This window comes from Carassius carassius, chromosome 14 (assembly GCF_963082965.1).
Source record: "Carassius carassius chromosome 14, fCarCar2.1, whole genome shotgun sequence".
Lineage (NCBI taxonomy): Eukaryota > Metazoa > Chordata > Actinopteri > Cypriniformes > Cyprinidae > Carassius > Carassius carassius.
The window spans coordinates 18,071,430-18,096,107 of record NC_081768.1 but is presented as its reverse complement, the minus strand read 5'-3'; the positions used below and the strand labels follow the sequence as shown (position 1 = coordinate 18,096,107).

The 24,678-nt window shown below is 44.6% G+C and overlaps 1 protein-coding gene across 2 annotated transcripts in view; it reads left to right on the top strand.

Moving 5' to 3' along the window:
• Positions 1-23,244, top strand: part of srbd1 (S1 RNA binding domain 1) — an 82,059-nt gene extending 58,815 nt beyond the window's left edge. For both annotated transcript variants that reach the window (XM_059566485.1, XM_059566484.1), the window contains 2 exons: positions 17,854-18,038; positions 22,761-23,244. In XM_059566485.1, coding sequence (XP_059422468.1) covers positions 17,854-18,038; positions 22,761-23,053 — 478 coding nt within the window. In that variant the 3' untranslated portion in view covers positions 23,054-23,244. The remainder of the gene's footprint in view (positions 1-17,853; positions 18,039-22,760) is intronic.
• Positions 23,245-24,678: the final 1,434 nt, after the last annotated feature.

Sequence of the window (24,678 nt, the reverse complement as noted above, 5' to 3'; positions counted from 1 at the left end):
ATTTTAGAGCTTTTGCGCTATAAACCTTTGACTTGATTGACAGGTCAACTGATTTGGTCACCAAAAAAGGCAGTGCGGTGCGCCTCGCATTTTCAGACACAAAAAATGTTTGATGTGATCTGGGTCAAAAAATGGTTTATATGACTGTTACACTGCGTTCCCAGTCATATGATATGTTTTTGTGGGAGGACTGGTCCACTGAAAATCTTGCTCTTTGAAACTTTTAAATCAATTGTGATATTGTTAGATATATATATATACAATTTTCATTCTACGGTGAACTATCCCTTTGAATGATTTTCTGTCTTTAACAACCAAGCAATACACGTATATCCATTCCAGCATTATGAGCGTTGCCAAGTGAGTCTTAGGAAGTGAATAGCTCTTCATCATTTTCACTGCAGCATTAGTAACTCATTTCTCTCAGTCACTGAATCATCGGAGGGTTGATATCAAATATCTTACATTCACTGATGATAACGAATTAACTTCAGGGTTACTGCTAAGGGGACCACACACTAAAGCAGCCTCATTGTGTCTGGAAAGCCTCTATCTGTAGGCCCACCCAGTAGCTTACGGTGTGTGGAACAGAGGCGTCCTCCACAACTCTCCTCGGCAGAGCTGCTTTTCATTATGCCCGGAGGATATGGCCGACTCCGCTCTTCTGGATCCAAAAGAGCAGGAGCGCTGGTACCCCCTAAACACTAACACACCAGAAGGTAACATAAGCCCAGCTGAGACCCCTTCCAGAAACCTGAGCCCTTGGGCCAATCGTCCACCACCGCCACACTCACACTGTAGCTGTTCATAAATCACTCAGAGTCCAGTTCTGCAACCTCCTTTCTCTTTCTCCATCTCTATTCTGTTCTTGTGCCAACTCTGGCACTCCAGAGGGACAGCTGGAGGGAAACACAGTGTCCCTGACCAACATCACGGAAATCTGTGCAGGACCAATATAGGATGATGGGTAGCTGCCATTGGGCAATATGAGTGCTTGAGTAATTTGTTGAAATTGGTAGAAGTACAGGGCACAAGTATATGTGTTAAAGTAATTTACAAGCAGGTGTTGTCAGGACACTAAGCTTGTGTCTGACTTTTCAATTAATTTTCCGCTGGAAATTGTTTTGTTTTTTGTATTATCATTATTAGCATTCAACATATGGTGAGCTAATGTGGAATTACATTTTTGGTAATTTGTTTGTAGATAATGTGTCTTTAGTTTTGCCATAGACATTGTTAATCTGCTAATACTTTACAGTTGGGTTTAATTTGTTAATGTAACTTAATGAATTATTATAAACAATCACTTTACAGCATTTGTTATTCTAGGTTAATTTTAATTATATATTTTTAATTGCATATGTGTTATGAGGGTGGTGGAGGATGAACCCAAATGCAGACAGTAGTCACAGCAACACAGTTTATTGTACAAAAATAGGAAAACAAAACCCACGAGGGGGCAAAACAAGACAAAAAGGCAAAAGCCTTGACTAGGACTTGACTAAGACTTGACGATGACTAAAACAACAAAACAATTAACATTAAACGCAGAACAGAACTCTAGACAAAATACTCACAGCAATATCTAATTAATGAAGGACAGTGACAAAGCTTGACAGTACTTGACAATATTAAACAACGTTTGGCAATGAACCGACAAAGGGACAGAGAAACACACGAGGTTATAAAGGGAGGCTACTAATGAACACAACAGGTGGAACAGGTGAAACAATGATGACAAAACTAGGGTAACAAGGGAGGCGGGGCAAGGAAACGAGACAACACAAGCACATGGCCCAAAGACAAGGCCATGTGCTTGTACACAAAACACGGGCCTGTCATGATCCTGCCACAAGACTAGAGAAAAACCAGGACATGAAGGCAGAACCATGACAGAACCCCTCCCTTAAGGAGCGGCTTCCAGACGCTCCTCAAGGGAACATCAAACACGGGACACGACTGACTGGGACAAATACACAAACCAACAAGACATGACAAATAACACTAAAGGCAAACATGAAAAAACAATCACAGGGTTAGGGTGCAAAATCAAAAACAATAAACAAGGCAGAGGAGGTGGGGGAAGCACAAAGTTCTTAGGGGCAGTCCAGGGTGGATGGGAGGACTGGGGTTCTTGGGTCTCCGGGACGAGAACTGAGGACTGGGACTCCGGGGGAATTTGGCTGGAGACACATGGGGGGATGACTTGGGGGAAACAGTAGGCAGCTTGACAGGGGAGACAGGAGGGGACACAACAGGAGACAAGACGACAGGAGATACTGCGGGTGACCTTGGAGCAGAAAAAGGTATAGAGCTCCCCATCTCTGACTCGGGGAGATCATCGTCTGCAGCAGACTGGGGTACTGCGCTTACGGCAGCTGACTGGGGTATGGCGCTCACGGCTGTTGACTGGGATTCGGCGCTCACAGCAGCTGACGGGTTAGGCGCTCAAAGCAGCTGACTGGGGTTCGGCGCTCACGGCAGCTGACTGGGGTATGGCGCTCTCAGCAGCTGACTGGGGTTCGGCGCTCACGGCAGCTGAATCGGCCGCTGCTCTCTCTGCAGCACTCACGACAGCGGGCTCGGGAACAGCGCTTGCAGTAGCGGGCTCGGGAACAGCACCTGGGAGAGCGCTTGCAATAGCGGGCTCTGGGACAGCGCTTAGGACAGCGCTTACAGTAGCGGGCTCTGGGACCGGCTGAGATGAAGGGCGAGAGGCTCCCTTTCTCCTCCTCTTCCTCTTTGGTCGCGGTGTGGAAGACAGAGTCGGACATGTGGCTGGTGGGTGAGGCTCAGCGGGATCTGTGACTTGCGTTGGACGGGCAGTCTCAGACAGCGCTGACTCAGCCGAGGATGACTCCGACGAAGAATCTCACGAAATCCGTCTCCCTCGTTTGCCACGGAGACTTTCGGGGACGACTGAAGCCTCAGGGGTGGAAGTGGAGCCAGCCTGATTCCCCTGGGTAACCACAGCCAGGACACGACCCTCCGGGATCACTGACAGCTTGGGTGATGGTGACGACAAGGTGGAACCCCGCGACTCCCTCAGCGACAAACAATCCACCATGTCACCAAACGAGCAGCAGACCAGCTTCTCCCGTTCTGCCAGGGGTGGAGGAGCGTTGAGACCCACTATGAGGTAGCGGTTGAGGAGGATATCAGGTAGGAACAGCCTCCTCTCGTTCGCGACCCGAGCGTACTCTCTCAGGGACCGCTCTTCCTGGGGAGGAATTGGCAGCTTGCCATTCCTTGCATCGTCGATAGCCCAGTGCCACCATTGTGCAAGGTCGTCTGGGTTGTGCTCTACAAAGGAGGACATACTGTCTGCTGGGTTCCTTGTTGGTTGGTTCATTCTGTTATGAGGGTGGTGGAGGATGAACCCAAATGCAGACAGTAGTCACAGCAACACAGTTTATTGTACAAAAATAGGAAAACAAAACCCACGAGGGGGCAAAACAAGACAAAAAGGCAAAAGCCTTGACTAGGACTTGACTAAGACTTGAGGATGACTAAAACAACAAAACGTACTCGGTTACTAAACGTAACCTCGGTTCTCTCTAGAAGAGCGAACGAGTACTGCGTCTTAGCTTAAGACGCTACGGGAAAAGTCCCTTTTCACGAAATACTGAAGCAAAAAATTATCCTTAATTTTGTATTTTTGTAAAGCGCATTTGGAGAAGTACACAGCCATAGGCGAGACGGCTCGTTCGCTCATTGGCTTGTTCTGCAGCAACTGCACAGCCTATCGAGCGCAGGTTGATGCAACATCAGACCAATAAGGGCGCTTTGCGCCCTTCTTGCCACTTCCCGCCGAAACGGGTGTGGCCCAACCTATAAAAGGAGCTCGAAAAGGCTGACTCACCTGATTTATTTCATCGCCGAAGCGAACCAGAGTGAATCGTACGCACGGCAGAGAACGCAGTACTCGTCCTCTCTTCTAGAGAGAACCGAGGTTACGTTTAGTAACCGAGTACGTTCTCTTACGAGAGCTCTCTCGTACTGCGTCTTAGCTTAAGACGCTACGGGAACCCAATGTAAAACGCCGTGTGCGCAGGGATCACACCAATAAACCTGAAGCAATGCCCAGGATTTACGGTGCACAGTCACCTGAGGGACTCACAGAGAGTCCAGGACAGAAAGGGGGAAAGCCCTCCGTCCCATATCTAGCAGCATCCGTAGATGCGGCAATATGACATCACACAGCCGAGGCAAGGCCTGATGTAACCCAGGTCATTAACTCGGGTCACTAATATTAATAATTATATTCTTTTATTTATATCACTATAAAATAATTAGTAAGAAAAGAAGAACATGAAGTAAAATGTATTTATTTTATTATAAATAATCCAGAAATTTAGAAGTTGAACTGAATTCTTATTGGTGAGGTGAAAGGTTAGCTCCGCCCCTGTTGGAAAGTTTCCAGAAGTATCGCGTACAAGCAGAGAAGAGAGAGAGTGAGAGATTACGAATGACACGAGAGATCCAGAACGACACGACAGTGATAGTAGATTACATGATTTGTGAATAGCTGTTTAATAATTCAGCAAAAGATCATTAAAAAGTGAGAAGTAGATTTGTTTAAGCTTTGAGAAGTTTGTTGTGAACCTGATTACGACGAGAAGATGAGAGACGAGAACGAGACGAGAGCACAAACGTGATAGGATAAATCTTCCGATCTTTTTTCCTTGAAACTATTTTTCTATTTTTTTTTCTTTTGTTCTCCGATTTATATTTCTTCTTGGTGAGTACCGTTTTCTTTATAAGAAATGTATTTTGGGAATGTAGATACTGTTTTTGTAATTTTAATGTGTAAAATACATTTGGGAAATGATGAATGATGTAAAAAATAGTTTGGAAATGCTTTAAGTGTTTTCTGATATAATATGTGAGTGCATATAGTTATGTTTGAATGTTTGATAGACGTACTTTTTATTGAGATTATATTTTTCTCTATTGTAAAGTGTGTGCCATGCGGTGCTAGCTTTGCTTGCTCTGCATATAGACCCTAGTGTGTTTATTAAGCACATGGTGACTAGCATTTATTTGTTTCCTGTATCCAAATGATTGAAACGGACATCTTAGTAATTTGAAACTGTTTATTTGAATGAGTTTAACTAATGATTGTTTCGGCTTTGTTTTTGCGAGGCCGGGTTTTTTGTGTTTCTTGTTTTATTTCTCTCTTTTGTGAGTTCTGAACTGCTGCTGTGATCTCGAATTCTGTCCTGGCTGTGGATCCTCATCCCTGGTTTGGACTGGCGAGCCATCCCATTTTTCGTACCTGGAAACAGAGTAAAAGAGTTGTGAGAGTTGCGAGAAAGAGTTTTCTGATTGGGTAGGACAGAACTGCACACATTACGTTTTTTTTCTCTTTTCCAATTTTTTTTCTGGATTTCCCTGAGGACAAAGTTTTTCTTCCCCTTCATGGACTGAACTCATTAATTCATTTTTGATGAACATCCCTTATTTTTTTGGGAATTTGAAATTGAGACTTTGAACTTGAGATTGAAACACTGAGGTCAAATTTCAGAAACTGAGATTGGGAATTCTTGACTGTTTCTGTGTTTATCATTTATTTCAAATACTGTGTGTTACTGTTATCCATTTGTTTTTATTTGTTTTTTGTTTTATTTCATTCTGTCAATTTCGAAAAAGTACAACATAAGCAAGACAACAACAAAAAAAAAGAGAAAAGAAACACATTTACCTTTAATTAGCTGCATTCCAGTAGTTTGAGTGGTTCATTTATTTTATAAATTTTTACTATCATCTTTGCTAATAATTGCTTCTGTGAGTCGATCCAGGTCTTCTGTTTTTGGTCCATGGTTTTTGATTTTGTAGGATCTAGTACCGAGCTGTGTGCTACACTGACCAATGTGGCAATGCGGGTCTTACGCAATACTGCCCATATAACAGTCGGCAGCGCATAGCGCTCGTGAACTCAGAATTCCCCTCAGGGCCCTGATTCGACTATACCGACAGCAGCCTTGCTTACAAGGCGGGAACCTCCAGGTTATAGAACCTGATAAATGTAGACGGCGAGGCCCAACCTGCCGCCATACATGCAAGGAGATCCCAGTAGACCACGCCACAACGAGGCGACGCCTCTTGTGGAGTGTGCTCTGACGCCCAACGGGCACTGAAGGCCCCTGGAAGCGTAAGCTAACGCTATGGCGTCAACTATCCATCTGGATAGAGTCTGTCTCGAAACAGCCATTCCCTTGGAACGTCCACCGAACGAGACAAACAGCTGCTCCGTCTGCCGAAAGGCAGCAGAGCGAGACACATAAGCTCTTAAAACCCTGACAGGGCAAAGAAGACTCGAGTCTCTATCCTCTCCTGACACCGGCAGGGCAGACAGGGCAATAACCTGAGCCCGAAACGGTGTGTTGAGGGATTTCGGCACATAACCGTGCCTAGGTTTGAGTATGACCCTTGAGTCATTGGGCCCAAACTCCAAGCACGACTGGCTCACCGAGAGTGTGTGCAAATCACCCACACGCTTCACCGAAGCGAGAGCCAACAAGAATACTGTCTTGAACGACAGATGCTGAAGGCTAACCGATTGGATAGGCTCAAAAGGGGGAAATGCCTCCAAAATCGCCGCGAGGTCCCACATAGGGACTGACGGAGGTCTGGGAGGATTCAGCCTCCTAGCTCCTCTGAGGAACCGGATGACTAAATCATTCCTTCCTATTAACTGACCGAGCGCAGTTTCGCAGAATAACCTCGAGCTGTGCACCAGCTGGAGAACACCGACCACTTCGAGGCATACAGACGTCGTGTCGACAGAGCTCTAGACTGAGTGATGGTATTTAGCACTCCCACTGCGAGATCAGCGGGTAACCGTTGAGCGCCCACACATGGAGGGACCACAACTCCGGTTGAGGGTGCCAAATCGAGCCCCTGGCCTGCAAGAGGAGGTCCCTCCTCAACGTTACCGGCCACGGGGCGATATCTGCTAACTGCATCAAATCTGGGAACCATGGTTGGTTCATCCAAAGAGGTGCTACAAGCAGTATTGAACATCTCGTTTCTCTCACCCGTTCCATCACCTGCGGAAGGAGGGAGACGGGAGGGAAAGCATAAAGCGGGCAGCACGGCCATTCCCGTGACAGCGTGCTTTCGTTCTTGGAAAAGAACGCAGGGCAGTGAGCGTTTTCGTGGGACGCGAAGAGGTCCACCTCCGCCCTGCCAAATCTCTCCCACAACAGCCGGACTGTTTGCGGGTGTAGAGACCATTCGCCCGTAGGAACATTGCCTCTGGACAGCCTGTCTGGACCCAGATTCTGTAGCCCAGGCACATGCACTGCCCTCAGCGAACGCACGTTGCGCTGAGCCCAAACCAGGAGGCGTTCCGCTAGCCTGTACAGGTTTCAGGACCCGAGACCGCCCTGGCGATTTATGTAGGACACCACAGACATGTTGTCCGAATGGACTAGGACGTGGTGATCCTTGATTTGGGGACAAAAGCGCATCAGCGCGTTCTCTACTGCCAGCATTTCTAGACAGTTGATATGATGGAGCTTTTCCCATTCTGACCATAGGCCAAAGGATGGTCTGCCCTCGAGCAGCGCTCCCCATCCCGAAGTGGAGGCATCCGTCGACACCATCTTCACATTCGGGGAAGTCCCCAGGCTTACACCTGATCGGTACCAGCCGTTCGCTGTCCAAGGTGCCAGAGCTGTGACACAGCTCTGATTGACTTTGAGATGCCGCCGGCCAGACGCCCACGCTCTGCGCGGCACCCGCGTCTTCAGCCAGAACTGCAGGGGGCGCATGCGGAGCAGGCCCAGCTGCAGAGCCGGAGATGCTGAGGCCATGAGGCCCAGCATCTTCTGACAGTGTTTGAGCGACATGGTCGCGCCGCAGCAGAAAGAACTCGCTGCGCGCTGAATGCCCATCACGCGCTGTGGTGACAGCCGCGTCGTCATGGAACACGAGTTCAGAACTATACCCAGAAACAGAATCGTCTGACTGGGGTTCAGCGAACTCTTCGCCCAATTGACACTGAGGCCGAGCTTCTCGATGTGATCGAGTAAAACGGCCCTGTGATCCACGAGCTCCGCTCGTGATCGGGCCAGAACCAGCCAGTCGTCCAAATAATCCAGCACTCCCATGCCTCTGAGTCTGAGAGGAGCGAGCGCAGCATCCATGCACCTCGTAAACGTACGAGGAGCCACGGAGGACTGTAAACTGGTATGCCTGGCCCTCGAAGGCGAATCTCAAATATCGCCTGTGGTTTGACGCTATCTGTATTTGAAAATGCGCGTCCCTCAGATCTATTGACATGAACCAGTCCCCTCTGCGAATCTGCGCGAGGAGTTTCCTGGTCGTAAGCATTTTGAAAAACTGCATTTCATCAATGCCTTGTTCAGCTTTCTTAGATCCAGTATGGGCCTGAGACCCCCATCTCTCTTGGGCACCAGAAAGTATCTGCTGTACAGCCCCCCCTCGCTTTGAGCTTGAGACACAGGCTCTATAGCCCCTTTGCTCAACATTTTTGATATTTCGGCCCGAAGTATGTGTGCTACTTCTGTTTTGACCGTAGTTTCGACGCGCGCTGAAAAACGCGGAGGGTGTCGAAAAAAACTGTAGCGAGTAGCCTCTCTTTATAATGCCTAGCACCCAATCCGAAACCCCTGGAAGCTCTGACCATGCATCTGCATGAATGGCTAAGGGCTGGATGCGAAGCGCGCTCTGTTGACTGGGCAACGGCGGCGCTCGGGTGTGCTGCGCATTTGAGGCGGGGAGCGCGCTGATCACATCGGGCAGATCGCTCCTCCTCGACCCCGTCCCGGCGCTTAACCGACTGGGGGAAGGCTGAGCAGGCCCCGTGGGGCTCGATATGTCTGCGAGTAACTGTGGGCTGCATATGTGCACATTTACCACTTTCAACTCGCTGTCTGCCTGTGCAGAGCGTACGTGCACGGGCCTCGTTCTTACAGAAGCCATGCGCCGTATGTGACATAGTGTATGTGGGCACTGGGGAGTGGGCACGTTTACTATGCGGTGCGCTCGACCGATCTGTGTCGATCTTATGTGCGCGAGCCCTGTGTGCAGGGCTGTGCTTACATGTGGAGATGGGCACTGAGGAGTGGGCATCGTCACTGCATTTATAGCACCATCGGCCGTGGCCGGACGAGCGTGCACGGGTTTTGTTTTTACAGAAACCACATGACGCGTGTGACATAGTAATTGTGGGCACTGAGGGGTGGGCACGCTTACTATGCAGTGTGCGCGATCGACTTGAGTCGCTTTTATGGGCGCAGGCCCTGTGTGCGGGCTGTGCTTACATGTGGAGATGGGCACTGAGGAGTGAGCATCGTCACTACATTTATAGCACCATCGGCCGTGGCCGGACGAACGTGCACGGGTTTCGTTTTTACAGAAACTACATGACGCGTGTGACATAGTGATTGTGGGCACTGAGGAGTGGGCACGTCTACTATGCTTTTATGGGCGCGAGCCCTGTGTGAAGGGCTGTGCTTATATGTGGAGATTGGCATTGAGCAGTGGGCATCGTCACTACATTTATAGCACCATCGGCTGTGGCCGGGACACCAGAAATTACACCTTTTTCGGGAAATATCTCGGTAGCCGTGATAACGGTCTTTGTGTGCAGGCAAGCGGGCAACCGTACAGGCTTGCGCATTGCAAAAGACGCTGAAACAGTCACAATCTCTGGAACTGAAACAGCGGCGCGCTTAGGTGAGAGCCCGGCCACAGCGGTACTCGTACACCGGCGCTTCGATGAAGCAGCCATCGTGTGTAGTGCAGACGCAGCGTCATGCAGCATGCATAGATGGCTTTCCTAGGATGGCTTCGGGGCTCCCGGCCTCACCGTAATCCTCTGCCGCGGTCCCCGCGGCGCGGGGCGACGGCCGGTAGAGCGAGAACGGGGGTCTCGAGCTGCGTTGCTGAAGCTGTTGTGATAACGGCTTTTGTGTGCAGGCAAGCGGGCAACTGTGCAGGCTTGCGCGTTGCAGAAAACGCTGAGACAGTCACAATTCCTGGAACTGAAACAGCGTCGCGCTTGGGTGAGAGCTCGGCCACAGCGGAACTCTTACACCTGCGCTTTGATGAAGCAGCCAACGCGAGTAGTGCAGCCGCAGCGTCACACAGCAGGCTTTAGATGGCAACACCGCTTTTGCCGCCGTCCAGCAGAGGGCAGACAAAGGTGCGTCGCTATCGCCTGTTCCACCGGCGGAAGTGACTGGTAGTTCCTGTTTTTTTTTAGCATCATCAGTGTGGAGAATGCTAGTGAAACAGACGAACGAGTTTGCGCTGAATATGGAGCGTTCCAAGCCTTCGCCACCACTTCGTGAAGCTCAGGAAGAAATGAGGCGGGCTTTGAGAAGTACGCTCATCCGAAAGGGAAATACCATCCAGCCGGGAACGAGAGGGGGGGGCGCTGGTGAAAACCACTCGCGGCCGAGACTCGTCGCGGCAACGCGAGCATTCGCCCCGGCTCCTTCTCGATGTCAGCTCGTCTCCTGGGCTTCTGAGCAGAAGGCGCGAGATCCTCGGAGCTCGCCCAGCCCTCACTGCCCGAAGCTAGCAGAGAGCGCGTGTCCTCTTCCCCCGACGCGACCCTGAGATCGACTTCCTCGGACGACGTGCTGGCAAACAGCGGGCGCTGCCCACCGGGAAGCGATGCAGGGGGGGCCGGTGAAGCAGGGCGAACCGGCGAGCTCGGTTGAGCTGAAGACGGTTCCGGAATCCGCTGGAAGCGATGCTTTTACGGCGCCTCAGCGCAGCGCAGGCAGGAGACACAGATGACGTACCGGTCTCTCTCGCTGAGTGGGGCTCTGACAGGGCGAACACACACACACATAAAAAACAGCTGGATATAACAGAATTGAAAGGATATAGGCGCCGGATAGCGCAGCAGGAACGGTAGTGGAAGGCGGCGATGCCAGCAGCTTCAGAATGGCTCGTCCTGCTGATATGCTTTCTCAGACGGCGCTTGCTTCCTCCGTGATCCAGCGATGCGTGAGCTTCGCTGAAGAGATGAAAAATCAGGTGAGTCAGCCTTTTCGAGCTCCTTTTATAGGTTGGGCCACACCCGTTTCGGCGGGAAGTGGCAAGAAGGGCGCGAAGCGCCCTTATTGGTCTGATGTTGCATCAACCTGCGCTCGATAGGCTGTGCAGTTGCCGCAGAACAAGCCAATGAGCGAACGAGCCGTCTCGCCTATGGCTGTGTACTGCTGCAAATGTGCTTTACAAAAATACAAAATTAAGGATAATTTTTTGCTTCAGTATTTCGTGAAAAGAGACTTTTCCCGTAGCGTCTTAAGCTAAGACGCAGTACGAGAGAGCTCTAGACAAAATACTAACAGCAATATCTAATTAACGAAGGACAGTGACAAAGCTTGACAGTACTTGACAATATTAAACAACGTTTGGCAATGAACCGACAAAGGGACAGAGAAACACACGAGGTTATAAAGGGAGGCTACTAATGAACACAACAGGTGGAACAGGTGAAACAATGATGACAAAACTAGGGTAACAAGAGGGGCGGGGCAAGGAAACGAGACAACACAAGCACATGGCCCAAAGACAAGGCCATGTGCTTGTACACAAAACACGGGCCTGTCATGATCCTGCCACAAGACTAGAGAAAAACCAAGACATGAAGGCAGAACCATGACAATATGCTGATACATCTATTTTATGGAACAAAAATTATTAATAATAAACTATAGTATATTTAGTATAGTATATGTATAGTATATATAAACTATAGTATAAAATGTACCCAGATTAATAAATGCTGTATGCAAGTATTGTTAAAGGGATAGTTCACCCAAAAGTGAAAATTCAGTCATTAATTACTCACCCTCATGTCATTTCAAGCCTGTTAGACCTTCGTTCACGAGAGTACCATGACATTTATGCATGCATACCTCTGCTTGCAAACAAGTAGTAGCACATTTATTCCTTTAATAGTTCATAAAATATTTTGTTTTTAAAAGTATTGTGAACAGCTAATGCATTGTTAATGTTAGCAAATTAAACCTTATTATAAAGTGTTACCATTAATTATATTGTATATATTATATAGTGTATACTAGTGTTGTCACGTACCAAAATTTCAGGATTCGGTACCGATACCAGTGAAAATCCACGGTTCTCTACACCAATTTCGGTACCAAAGCAAAACACAAAAATAAGCTAATAAAAAAAAAAAAAACTTTTTATCACAAAAAATAAAATATTTTATGAATCACTTGGCGCCGGTACAGGATGGCTGCCTCCGTGACTTGCTCTGCATATGTTTTTGTCTTTTTGTTAGTTTGTCCTGTCTTTAGTTATGTTCCTGCAATCAGTTTCACCAGGGATGAACTGCTGAACATTCGGCAGAACGCACCACAAGATGTTTTTCCGGATTTCAATTATTCAGACGTTTTATTGAATATTGTTATCGGAGGAGCAGCGGCGCAGATCAAACGCTTCAGGACGCGCAGACGGGGAAAGCGAGCTGGAGCGCTCGTCAGACTCAGGAAGTGCGGATTTCGAACGCCGTTGCCTATCATCCATCTGGCAAATCTACGCTCTCTACCCAACAAAATGGACAAACTCCTTCTGCTTTCTCGGACAAATAAGGATTTCTCTCACTCTGCTGCTCTGTGTTTCACGGAAACCTGGCTGAATGACGCCATACCGGACAGCGCGCTCCATCTGCCGGGCTTTCAGCTGTTTAGAGCGGATCGCGACGCAGAATCAACGGGGAAATCGCGCGGCGGCGGGACATGCTTTTACATCAATGAACTGTGGTGTACAGATGTAACTGTATTAAAGAAGATGTGCTGTCCAGATCTAGAAATGCAGTTTGTCAACTGCAAGCCGTTCTATTCGCCGCGGGAGTTTCACTCGTTCATTCTGGTTAGTGTTTACATTCCTCCGCAAGCGCAAGTAAGTCTGGCTTTACAGAAACTCGCTGAGCAGATCACAGAGACAGAACAACAACACCCGGACTCTGTTTTAATCATTCTCGGGGACTTTAATAAAGCCAATCTCTCCCATGAACTGCCAAAATACAGACAGCATGTTACCTGTCCCACCAGAGACAGTAATATATTGGATCACTGTTACACAACAATAAAGGATGCATATCACTCTGTTCCACGAGCAGCTTTGGGACGTTCTGATCACCTTCTGGTTCATCTTATACCGACCTACAGGCAGAAACCAAAATCAGCTAAACCTGTATTAAGGACTGTAAAAAGATGCACTAATGAAGCAGAGCAGGATTTACAATCTTGTTTTGACCTCACTGACTGGAGTGTTTTTGAAGCTGCTTCTACCGATCTGGATGAACTCACAGAAACCGTAACATCATATATCAGTTTCTGTGAGGATATGTGTATTCCTACAAAGACTCAACTAAATTACAACAATGACAAACCGTGGTTCACTGCAAAACTCAGACAGCTCCGTCAGGCCAAAGAAGATGCTTACAGGAAGGGGGACAATGTCTTGTATAAACAGGCTAAATACACACTGGAAAAGGAGATCAGAGTGGCAAAGAGGAATTATTCTGAAAAAATAAGGACTCAGTTCACTTCGAACGACTCAGCATCAGTGTGGAAAAGTCTAAAGAAGATCACCAATTACAAGACACCACCCCCCAGCACTGTGGAAAATCAACGACTGGCAGACGATCTGAACGAGTTTTACTGCAGGTTTGAAAGAACACCCATCACCTGCCCTGAACACCTCTCCACACAACCGTTCACACCATTAACAGCTCCTGCAACCCATCCTGAACACCTTTCCAATCAAGCACTCTCACCATTCACACCTCCTGCATCCCTCCTCTCCCCCACACCTGCAATACATATCAGCGAGGATGCGGTGCGCCAGGTCTTCCGGAAGCAGAAAAGGAAAAAAGCACCAGGCCCAGATTGTGTTAAACCAGCCTGTCTGAAATCCTGTGCTGACCAGCTGGCCCCCATCTTCACAAAGATCTTCAACAGATCGCTGGAGCTGTGCGAAGTCCCTTCATGCTTCAAACGCTCCACCATCATCCCCATCCCAAAGAAACCCAAAATTACAGGACTAAATGACTACAGGCCTGTGGCTTTAACATCCGTAGTCATGAAGTCATTTGAAAAACTGGTGCTGGCTCACCTGAAGGACATCACTGGACCCTTGCTGGATCCTCTTCAGTTTGCCTACAGAGCAAACAGGTCTGTGGACGATGCAGTAAACATTGGACTGCATTATGTTCTGCAACACCTAGACAGACCGGGAACCTATGTGAGGATCCTGTTTGTGGACTTCAGCTCGGCTTTTAACACAATCATGCCAAACCTCCTCCTGCCCAAACTAACTCAGCTCTCCGTGCCCACCTCCGTCTGTCAGTGGATCAACAGCTTCCTGACAGACAGGCAGCAGCTAGTGAGGCTGGGAAAATACACATCCAGCACCCGTACAATCAGCACTGGAGCTCCCCAGGGCTGCGTTCTCTCCCCACTGCTCTTCTCCCTGTACACTAATGACTGCAGATCTAAGGACCCCTCTGTCAAGCTCCTGAAGTTTGCAGACGACACCACACTCATCGGCCTCATTCAGGACGGTGACGAGTCTGCTTACAGGCAGGAGGTTAAAGAGCTGGCTGTCTGGTGCACTCTCAACAACCTGGAGCTTAACATGCTCAAAACAGTGGAGATGACTGTGGACTTCAGGAGAAACCCCCCTGCACTCCCCCCACTCACCATCATGAACAGCACTGTGACTGCAGTGGAGTCATTCAGGTTCCTGGGCACCACTATCTCTCAGGACCTGAAGTGGGACATTCACATTGACTCCATTGTGAAAAAGGCCCAGCAGAGGTTGTACTTCCTTCGCCAGCTGAGGAAGTTTAACCTGCCACAGGAGCTGCTGAAACAGTTCTTTTCCACTGTCATCGAATCCATCCTCTGCACTTCAGTAACTGTCTGGTTCAGCTCAGCTTCTAAATCTGACCTCAGAAGACTACAGAGGGTAGTCCGGACTGCTGAGCAAATCATCGGTTCAACTCTCCCATCTATTCAAGAACTGTACTTATCCAGAGTGAGCAAAAGGGCTGTTAAAAAACACTCTGGACCCCTCACATCCCCCACACACTCTCTTTGAACTGTTGCCATCTGGTCGACGCTACAGAGCACTGAGCACCAGAACGACCAGACACAGGAACAGTTTCTTCCCTCAGGCAATCCATCTTATGAACAGCAGATACACACTGAACACACTGAACACACTACACTTTATATTTGTATACACATACACTTAATTTGTCTAACACACATACTTAGTATACACTTAAATTTTGCACATAATATACATGAAGTACCGGGTCTTTTGACAACACTAGTGTATACTGCTATGTAGATAGACTATGAATCATTTTGTTGAAGCTAGAAGGCTCCAAATAAAGATTTAGGATGAGATAAGAGGATGCATGAAAATTCACAATAAAGACTTTTATACATTGTTTATTTTAAATAAAAGCTGTTCTTTTGAACTTCCTATTCATCAAAGAATTCAAAAAAAAAAAAAAAATTACAGGTTCCACAAAAACATTGCCAGCACGAAACTGCTGATTTGGTGCTCAAGAAACATTTATTATTATTAACATATTCGAATTATCTGCCATCACATTGCACAATTACTTTTTAAATTATATAGAAAAATTTAAATTGTAAAAAAATATTTCACAGTATTAGTGTTTCTTTTACTGTATTACTGATCCAATAAATGCAGCCCTGGTGAGCATTGGATACTTGTTTCATAAACATTACAAAATTCTTACCATTTGACCATTAGTGCTGTCCTTGCTGTGCAGGCTGCAAAACATGCAGTGTCCCTTAAATGTCTCGGTTCTGTGGTTCTTTCATCAAATCTTTAACTTGAGAGACAAGCTGGAATTCATCCGCGGTGTGTGCGTGTGTCTGTTACTCTTTGCATTTTCATCGCCTCATAACTCAAAGGCCCAACAGAGTCTGTGATGGTTTTTTTTTTTTGTTTTGTTTTTTATTTCACTAGATCTAGTACTGCTCTAGAACTGTAAGATGTTTCAATGTGAGCATGAAAAGCTGCTTATGGCATTGCACTTCTGTGTTTATAGAAAACGTTGATGCAGAAATCTTCCAACAATGTTTGTATGAGAAGTATGATAACTTGAATTATGCAGCTTGTTGAGGAATGTTGTTACTTTTCACCTGTCTCCATGCCAAAGTGGGGATGCTTGAGAAGGGGTTCAACTATAAAACACCACCTGAGCCATATTCTTAATAAATGCATGGATTATTCAGAATATATTCATACATATGAATTTCTTGCTAAAATGATGAAGGATCTGTGTCTTGTCAATGTTTGGACACACACAGTTTAAAATTACACTCTACCAGCATCCGTCTTGTCAAGTGTACACTTTTTTTAAGAGGGTGAGTCGAGGAGGAGCAATGATCTGTATGCAAGTATTAGTGCTATGTATCAGTTTGCAAGCACGGACAGTGGTAAATTGTCTGGATACATACAATAGAGCGAGTGTGAGTAGATTTGCGTGTCACTGCTGCTGTCAAGCCCCTGTCTGCAGCAGTTAATGGGCGGGGCTTGAACCCACCTGCCCTGTCACTCACACAGAGGACAGCTGCGCTGGCGTCAGGCTGTCACGGCGACGGCCATCCATCAGCAAGCTGGCTCAGCAGGTCTGCCCCCTCCTCTTGCCAAAACTCACATTCCAGTAATGCCCCGGACCCCAGCATTCCACAGCCACCTCTGGACAGCTTGACCCCCTGATACAGGCTTGTTGCACACTCCAGGACATGTGTGTGTCCCTGTAGAGGTTATATCACCTATTTGCACTGTACTCTGATGAAAGAACATTATTCAGGCACTAACTTTATGATTTTATCAGTATATTAACATTAACATTAACATTTAAAGCAACTTCCAAATATAAAATGTTGTGATGTTTAAATTCACTTTATTCCATTAAGAATTTTTAGATGAAACCAAAAACCAAAGTCTTGTTATTTTAATGCTAAAGCACAAATCTAAAAAAAGCTCTTTTTAAGGTATCAGGAAAACCTTTCCTGAATTTTTTTTTTCTTTTTAAACCTGTAATTTTACTGCAACTCCAAAATTTAATACATTATTTGCCTAAAGATTCCCACCCATACATATGCTGTATATTTCCATGCATTTTTACATGCAATGTCCCTAACAGACCTACTATGCAGCACAATATAAAGCTGAAGAATAACCACTGTCTCAGCATTACAGTTTGTGATCACATCATGAATATAAAGGCTCATCCTGAGCCAGAGCTTATGGCCTGTGCCAAGTAATAGGCCATGTCTGGATCTTTTTTGCTGGCTTTGTTTGCTCTGTGTTCCTGCTTCACTGCTCAAGCCTCAGCACTAACATTTTCCTTTTATGTATGATGCTCACAAGGCAGTTAGATTTATGGAGGGAGACAGAGTCTTCGTCTCTGGGACTCTAGAAATCAAGATTTAGGGCATAATTAGTCTCCCCTCCCCTCCCATATCTACCTTCTCTCCCAGTCTTTGCACTCCATGTGTCGGCCTTCAGGCTCCTCGCTGGTGTCGGGGGAGTTCCTCCACGTGCACTGGGCTCTGAGAAGGGCTATTAAAACACCATTCATTAAGAAACCACCTCCCATGGTCCTCAACAGACCTCACTTCCTTAACACAGCATCTGAAAGTGTATGTGTTTGCATGTGGAGTGTTTCTGATTAAGATTGAAAAGTTTACATACAATGTTTTATATGAAATGTCCTTAAAAACTTTATTTCTTGACTTGTCAAGGCAGTAACTGTATGCTCTTTCTCTCTTCATTTAGGTTCTTGTCTCAAATAGGGGGCAGTTTGGATCAGATTGGCAGTGCTGCGCTCAGGCAGAGTATTGAGAGTAGTGTTAAGAGCAGAGGTCTAGATGTCTTGGCCAAATCTCTGGACACCACACCTGAGACTCTTCAGCTAACTGTGGACGGACTCACTCAGCCGCCTGGCTTTGACATTCGTCAGGGTAAGAGTCTACTTTGTATCTGAAGATCTATGCAGGGCTCATTGATAAATATTGCTCACTGACACAGGTCAGTTAACATAACTCTGTCACTTTCCCTTTTTGGGCCAGTGCTGTTCCCACTATCATATTCCTTGATTTTGTACATAAATTTTTTTTTTTTGAAAACTTCTTATGATGTTTAAGTTCTTACATCATCATTGTTCAGCAGAAGTGTTTACAGAGTTGTGATTTCCAGCTTGACGCAAACTGCAAAAGAAAAAAACATTTATAAAAATTTAAATACATCATTTTTTTTGTGTTGGTTCCAGTCAAAAACCCCAACTACTGCCTCAGCAAAAAATATATATTTTTTTTTTGATTTATCAAAGGGATTATTCACCCAGATTTCAGACTGTTTAGCATAAGTTTAGCTGAATGCATGGAAAGCTTTTCCAACACACTTTCATGTCAATTTGTAATTTATCAAAATTTGGTGAATATGTTGCGAAGTTGTACTGCAATGATTTGTACGTTCTCTTTCGTTTGAGCCGAGGTTTAGGCTTTTTTTTTTTTTTTTCTTCGTAAAATTGTTTTTGCATGAATTCACAGTATGGGCTAAATTTACCAACAGTTTGCCCCAATGCAATCCATCTTTTAGCCTTAAAAAATACTGTCAGGATTTATTAAAGACAAGCAGTGCAAAATTAGCGCTGAAAATGTGTGGATTTTTGTGGCTGAACGTTACATATACGTACATTTGTAAAAGTTTCTCTTTCAGACACAAAATATATGAGAGGAGAGTATTTAAATTGAGTCCTGCAACGCGATTTTCTAAGGTTTGCTGTAGTCAATCAAATAAGAATGTCTTAACCCACTTTGGTTGAAGTTTTGGGGGAAGTTGTGGCCCAGTGGTTAGAGAGTTTGATTCCTAACCCTAGGGTTGTGGGTTCCAGTCTTGGGCCGGCAATACCACGACTTAGGTGCCCTTGAGCAAGGAACCGAACCCCCAACTGCTCCCCGGGCACCGCAGCATAAATGGCTGCCCACTGCTCCGGGTGTGTGTTCACGGTGTGTGTGTGTTCACTGCTGTGTGTGTGCACTTTGGATGGGTTAAATGGAGAGCACGAATTCTGAGTATGGGTCACCATACTTGGCTGAATGTCGCATCACTTTTTTTCTTGCACTTCACATGGCTGCGATTTTTGGCACTGCAGTGAACAGAGAATGCGTGTAGACGGGAGAGAATTTTTCCACCTGTATTAATTTTTGAATACCAGAGGACGCCATTATCTGAACATGTCCTTATGCTATTATGTGCTGCTCTTGATAGATTATGTTGGTCATTATGGAAATGAGATGCGTCTCAACCTCATGTCATTCCAAACCCGTGAGACCATCAGTCGCCTTCGGAACAACAAATAAGCTATTTTTTATCAAATTTGAGAGCTGGCTTGTGCATCAACAGCACCAGATGCATGCGTCATGGTACTCTTGTGAATGCATGTCGAAAACTGACACGGAAGAGAAGAAATTCTTGAATAAAGTCGTTATTTTTGTTATTCTTGTAGCTTCTTAATTCAGGATTAAGGTTAAACCACTGATGTCACATGGACAATTTTAACTATGTCCTTACTACCTTTTTGGGCCTTGAATGTGGTAGTTGTGCTGCTGTCTATGCAGGGTCAGAAAGCTCTCGGATTTAATCAAAAATATCTTAAAGGGTACGTTCACCCAAAAATGAAAATTAGCTTGTGTTTTACTGAACCTTAAGCCTTAAGGCATCCTAGGCGTATATGACTTTCTTCTTTCAGACGAATCCAGTCAGAGTTATTTAAAAAATTGTCCTGGCTGTTCAGGCAGTGGGTGTTACAGTTGAATAGTCCACAAGTCGTCAAATAAATTTCACGCATTCATGATAAAACGTGCCTTACACAGCTCCGGTGGGTGAATAAAGGAGTTCTGCAGTGAATACATGCATTTTTGTAAGAAAAATATTAATTTCAAATGTAATGAACACATTTCTCTCACTTCTGTTATCTGTCATACGCACTGCAGAAGCCGTTCCGGCAGATGTTGTTGTAACGTTACGCATGCGTGCGCCTCTGAGATATGCTAGTCTCGCAAGTGAATTTATAGTTGTAAAGGATCCTTGCGAAATCCTCTGACATTTTTCTTTGCAAATCTCAGCTTTTTCATGTGTTCTCTCTCCGCATTACTACGACATCCGCCGGAACTGCTTCCGCGTATGAGAGATAACGGAAGTGAGAGAATAGTGTTTATTACATTTGAAATATAGATATTTTACAAAAACGCATACATTCACTACAATAGTCCTTTATTCAGCTAGGATGCTTCGAGTGTGAGTAAAACACAAGCTAATTTTAATTTTTGGTGAATTTACTCTTTAATTTGTGCATTGTCAGTAGATCACCTGCAAAACATTCCACTTGCCTTGTTTTTTTTCTTTTTGGAATTGCTCTCTCTCATGCTAATTTGCCTTTTTTAGTAAATCTGGCCCAAATTTGACAACTCAGAGTTTTTTTCTCATGAGGTTAGATTGACTTGATGGTGACCATTAGCTTTTGAGCTGTTAAGGCACATAAGTGAGGCACAGTAAATGCATGATAAAAGTCCAACTCATACAATATATTTAATTCATACACATGTGAACACACATACACACACACACACAAGCACACACACCCTCCCGCCACACACTTGAATGCAATCATGCACACATATACCTGCAATTATTCAGTATACATGCCTACACTTTTATATGACCTAATAAATAAATATATACGGTAAGCATTGAAATAAATGATCTAAAAAAAAAGATATAACAATAATAATAAGAATTGGAATTGTAGACGACACTTTGGGGGTTCACCAGTTGGTGGACGGGAAATGGTGCTACAACTTAAATGGTTCAAAATGGCTTCCACATAACTGTCCACTGTATTGGGCACCATGCATAAAATGGTTAAGGTCAGAACAATGGCTTTGTATGAGGAAAAGATGGAGATTTAAGTTATTTTGCACATATAATCTTGTTTGATGGCTTTTGAGATTCATTAAATGGAAATGAGAAGCTCTGACATTGTCCTATAAATATCTCCTTTTGTACTCCACCAGAGAAGGTAGATCATACAGATTTGTCAGGTTGCTAAGTAAATGCTAAATTTTCATTTTGTGTTGCTTTAAGAAATAGACATGTAGGACAACTTTACACATTATAGAAAGGCTAATGCAAACTAAGTGCATGGACGTTTTACATTTTTTATAATATGGTTCGGATTGCAGCCTGTGGCTAGGTTTTGAAATCCGTTTAGCACAGCACAAACCAAAGTATCAAAGTTCTTTTCTCAACATGGCCGCTGCGCAGATCATAGACAATGCTGGCATCATATACTCTTTTCCCCACCTAATGATTCTCCTCCCATCTCCCCTGAGTCCGTCTCTTGTCTGTGAGATGACTAGGCGGCGCTCCAGGCTTTTGAAGTCTTGTCGCGTAATTTGGGGGAAGACCCACATTATTAAAGCAGACCTGCCGACAGATATATCATTAATGAGAGAGAATGCAGCATAAAGAGGAAAGCTTAGTAGCCTTGATCCCAGCACTAAAATCCCCCAGTGACTCTCCAAGTGAATAAAAACGACCAAACAACAAACGCCTCTTCTGGTTTTAATGTTAGGTTCAGACATCTGAGAAGACATTGTTTTCCTTCTGCGGGTGTTGATAGTAAATGTTATGTTTCATTAAAGGTGACAGGATTATAATTGAGATGAATGTCTTAACGTGTTTTCAGGGTTGGGGAGCAGTGTTCATTATATGCAGAGAAAGGTTTTCTTTGGGAATGGGAAGGGGTTTAATTTCCACACTTGAAAATATTATGGCAATGCTCGTTGAAGTTGAATTAAGACTCGTGTGGAGGGAAAAAACTCATTTTGTAGGTCTTTTAGAAATAAGTTAATCTGAAAATGCCACCAAACATATTGCACATCTGAATGAATGAGACATCACCTCGTCAGTGTGGTGCACTAAATAGGACACTAGTTTTCTCATCAGAAGGCTGCAAGCTCACTTCCCCTGGTTGGAAGCCTGATGGCTTCTGCTCTGTAGCCAGCTGTATAAATAACTGCCATGTGAGCAGTGCTCTAGGTAAGGTGTCCCGGATAAGAATAATCAGAGATGAATGTTTCCTGGACTGCAGAGCCTGGTGAGAGGCCATGTTTATGTAAAAAGCACCTCCCAAAGAAAATCACCCCAAAAAAACAGACGAAATGGACTCGGAAAGAAGATGTTTGAGAGGGCTGGTAATTCTATTTGTTTTAAACCATTAACTGAAGCTTGTTTCTAATGTGTAGCTTTGGAGTTCTTGGATCAATTTGGAGGACGGTGCTCAAGTCTTAAAGGGGAAGGAGGATAATGTCAGTCTTAGTCATTGGAAAAAGACAAAATCTGTTTAAACATTCATTCTACCGTATCTTCCCTTTTTTCCATCTTTGTTTTTTAATGGTGCAGTCACATTTACCATTGCTTGGCGAAATTATGTAAATTCCACTAATTTCAATAGGAGTCCAAGGGTTTGCGTGTTGGGCAAAAGTGTTTTTCGTGAGGGTGAAAAAGTTCCCCTCAGCAATTCATCATAAATTACAATGTCAAATTGTTTGCCCATGAAATTTCACTAATATGACTGCACCTTTACCCTAATTATTTTCTTTTTTTATTGTCCTCAATAGATTTTGAACAGGCTGATTTCAAGCGGGAAATTGTGTCCATGAGTGACCTACATGATGGAATGGTGGTAACAGGCCGTGTGACAAACACTGCTTTATTTGGAGCATTTGTGGACATTGGAGTCGGACGTTCTGGTCTCATCCCAAAGCGTTTCATCACTCCGGATAAGCTGCCTGTTGACCAGCGGCAAAGAAGCCTAGCTCTTGGCCCAGGTGAGCGGGTAGAGGTACGGGTCATAAATGTGGATCTTCAGAGGAATCGGATCACTCTGGACCTCATTAGGGTTCTCAGATAGGAACTATTCATTGAAGATTTACCGTAGTCAAGTCTAGTTTTCAACTCTGCTTTGATGTCATGTAAAAATAAAAGTTAGGGAATATCTTTTGTTCTTATTCAAAGATGCTGTTTTTGCTTCTGCTCTACATTTAACCTGCTGTTACTGTAGTTTTCATAACTTCAATAAAATAGATATCTTGCTACGTTAAACTTGACACGATTATAATTGAAATGAATGTCTTCATCTTCCGAAATATGATGGTTTTTGTTGCAAGTGAAGCTCTTCCTAGAATTTTGATAGTTTTATATTCTCAGCAAATTATTAAAATAAAATACTAAAAGAATTTACTTCGTTTAGGCATATTAAGATGACAGTTGTTAATAACATAATTGAGTTAAACATTAAGTTATCATTGCCCTTAAAATACAGTTTTTGTTCATTTATAAAAAATACAATCTTTTTTTCACTCCCTTTCATACCTTTGCAAACCCCAATTTAACAACTTGTGGTATAACTGATGGATGCAATTCTATGCAAAAATGAATGAAGTTAATAATAATAATAATAATATTTAAAATAATAAAACTTAAGAAGCTTGTTCTTTTTACATAAGTATTGTTGGTTTTTCTGTGTTTCTGTGACACACTGTTACCGTAGTTTTATTTCAGTACAGCATAATTGTGATGGCTGAAAGAGGGTGTTTCAAAGGCCTGTGAACCAGACACTAAGTGGATGCTGTTGCTATGGACCACTCAGGATGCAGTCGCAGATGTTACGCTACCAAACTCAGGCCTGTTTGATTGACAGCCACTTATAACCCAAAGCATGGGGGGCTTGTAAAAGCAGCTGCCACACTGCAATATGACTAGAGGCTGTGGGGAACAAACGAAACCTAATTATCCTAGACTAGCCACGTGCTAATGAGCCACTTCAAAATTAATCCCACGCTCCCTCGTCTCTATTATCTAATCTGTTTGTGTTTATATGACACAAATTAAAAAAATGGATAAATAAGAAACCTGAGGTGCCCTGAGCACTTAAAACAAACCACAGGGACCAAACTCCAAATGATTGTGTGATATTTGCATTGGGGACGTTGCTTTGTATTACAGAGAAGTTACATCAGAACTCAGCTGCAGCGGAAGGATTGAAGCCTCACTGTATAATCAGGTGTGGTGGATTTTACATTGTTTTTATTTCAATAGTTCTGCAGTAATAAGCCACATTTATTTTCTTTTTTTATCATTTGTTGACTCAAGCTGCTAAAATTATTTTGGATGATGGATGATATCTCTTTTTCCATATCTTAATTCTTTTAATGTCTTATTAGTAAACATTTTTGTCTCTTATTTTGTCTGAAGCCTTTGTGAGCATAAAACATAAAAAAATCATGTGTTATCAAATGATCTGCTGTTTTTGATCACAAGTTTAAAGCTATGCTTTTTTTCACTCTCTCATTTGTTATCTGGACATAAAGATGCTTTGCTCTGCTGTTGAAGGGGTCTCACCAAGAAAGGCAGGTCTTTACCACTGACTATATGGCCATGTGTGTGAAACTCTTATCTTATCTACAGACTTCACCAGACCATTTTCTGGAATTTTATCAGAACTGCGTGTCCTAAAGTCTAATTTCTCAATCTTTC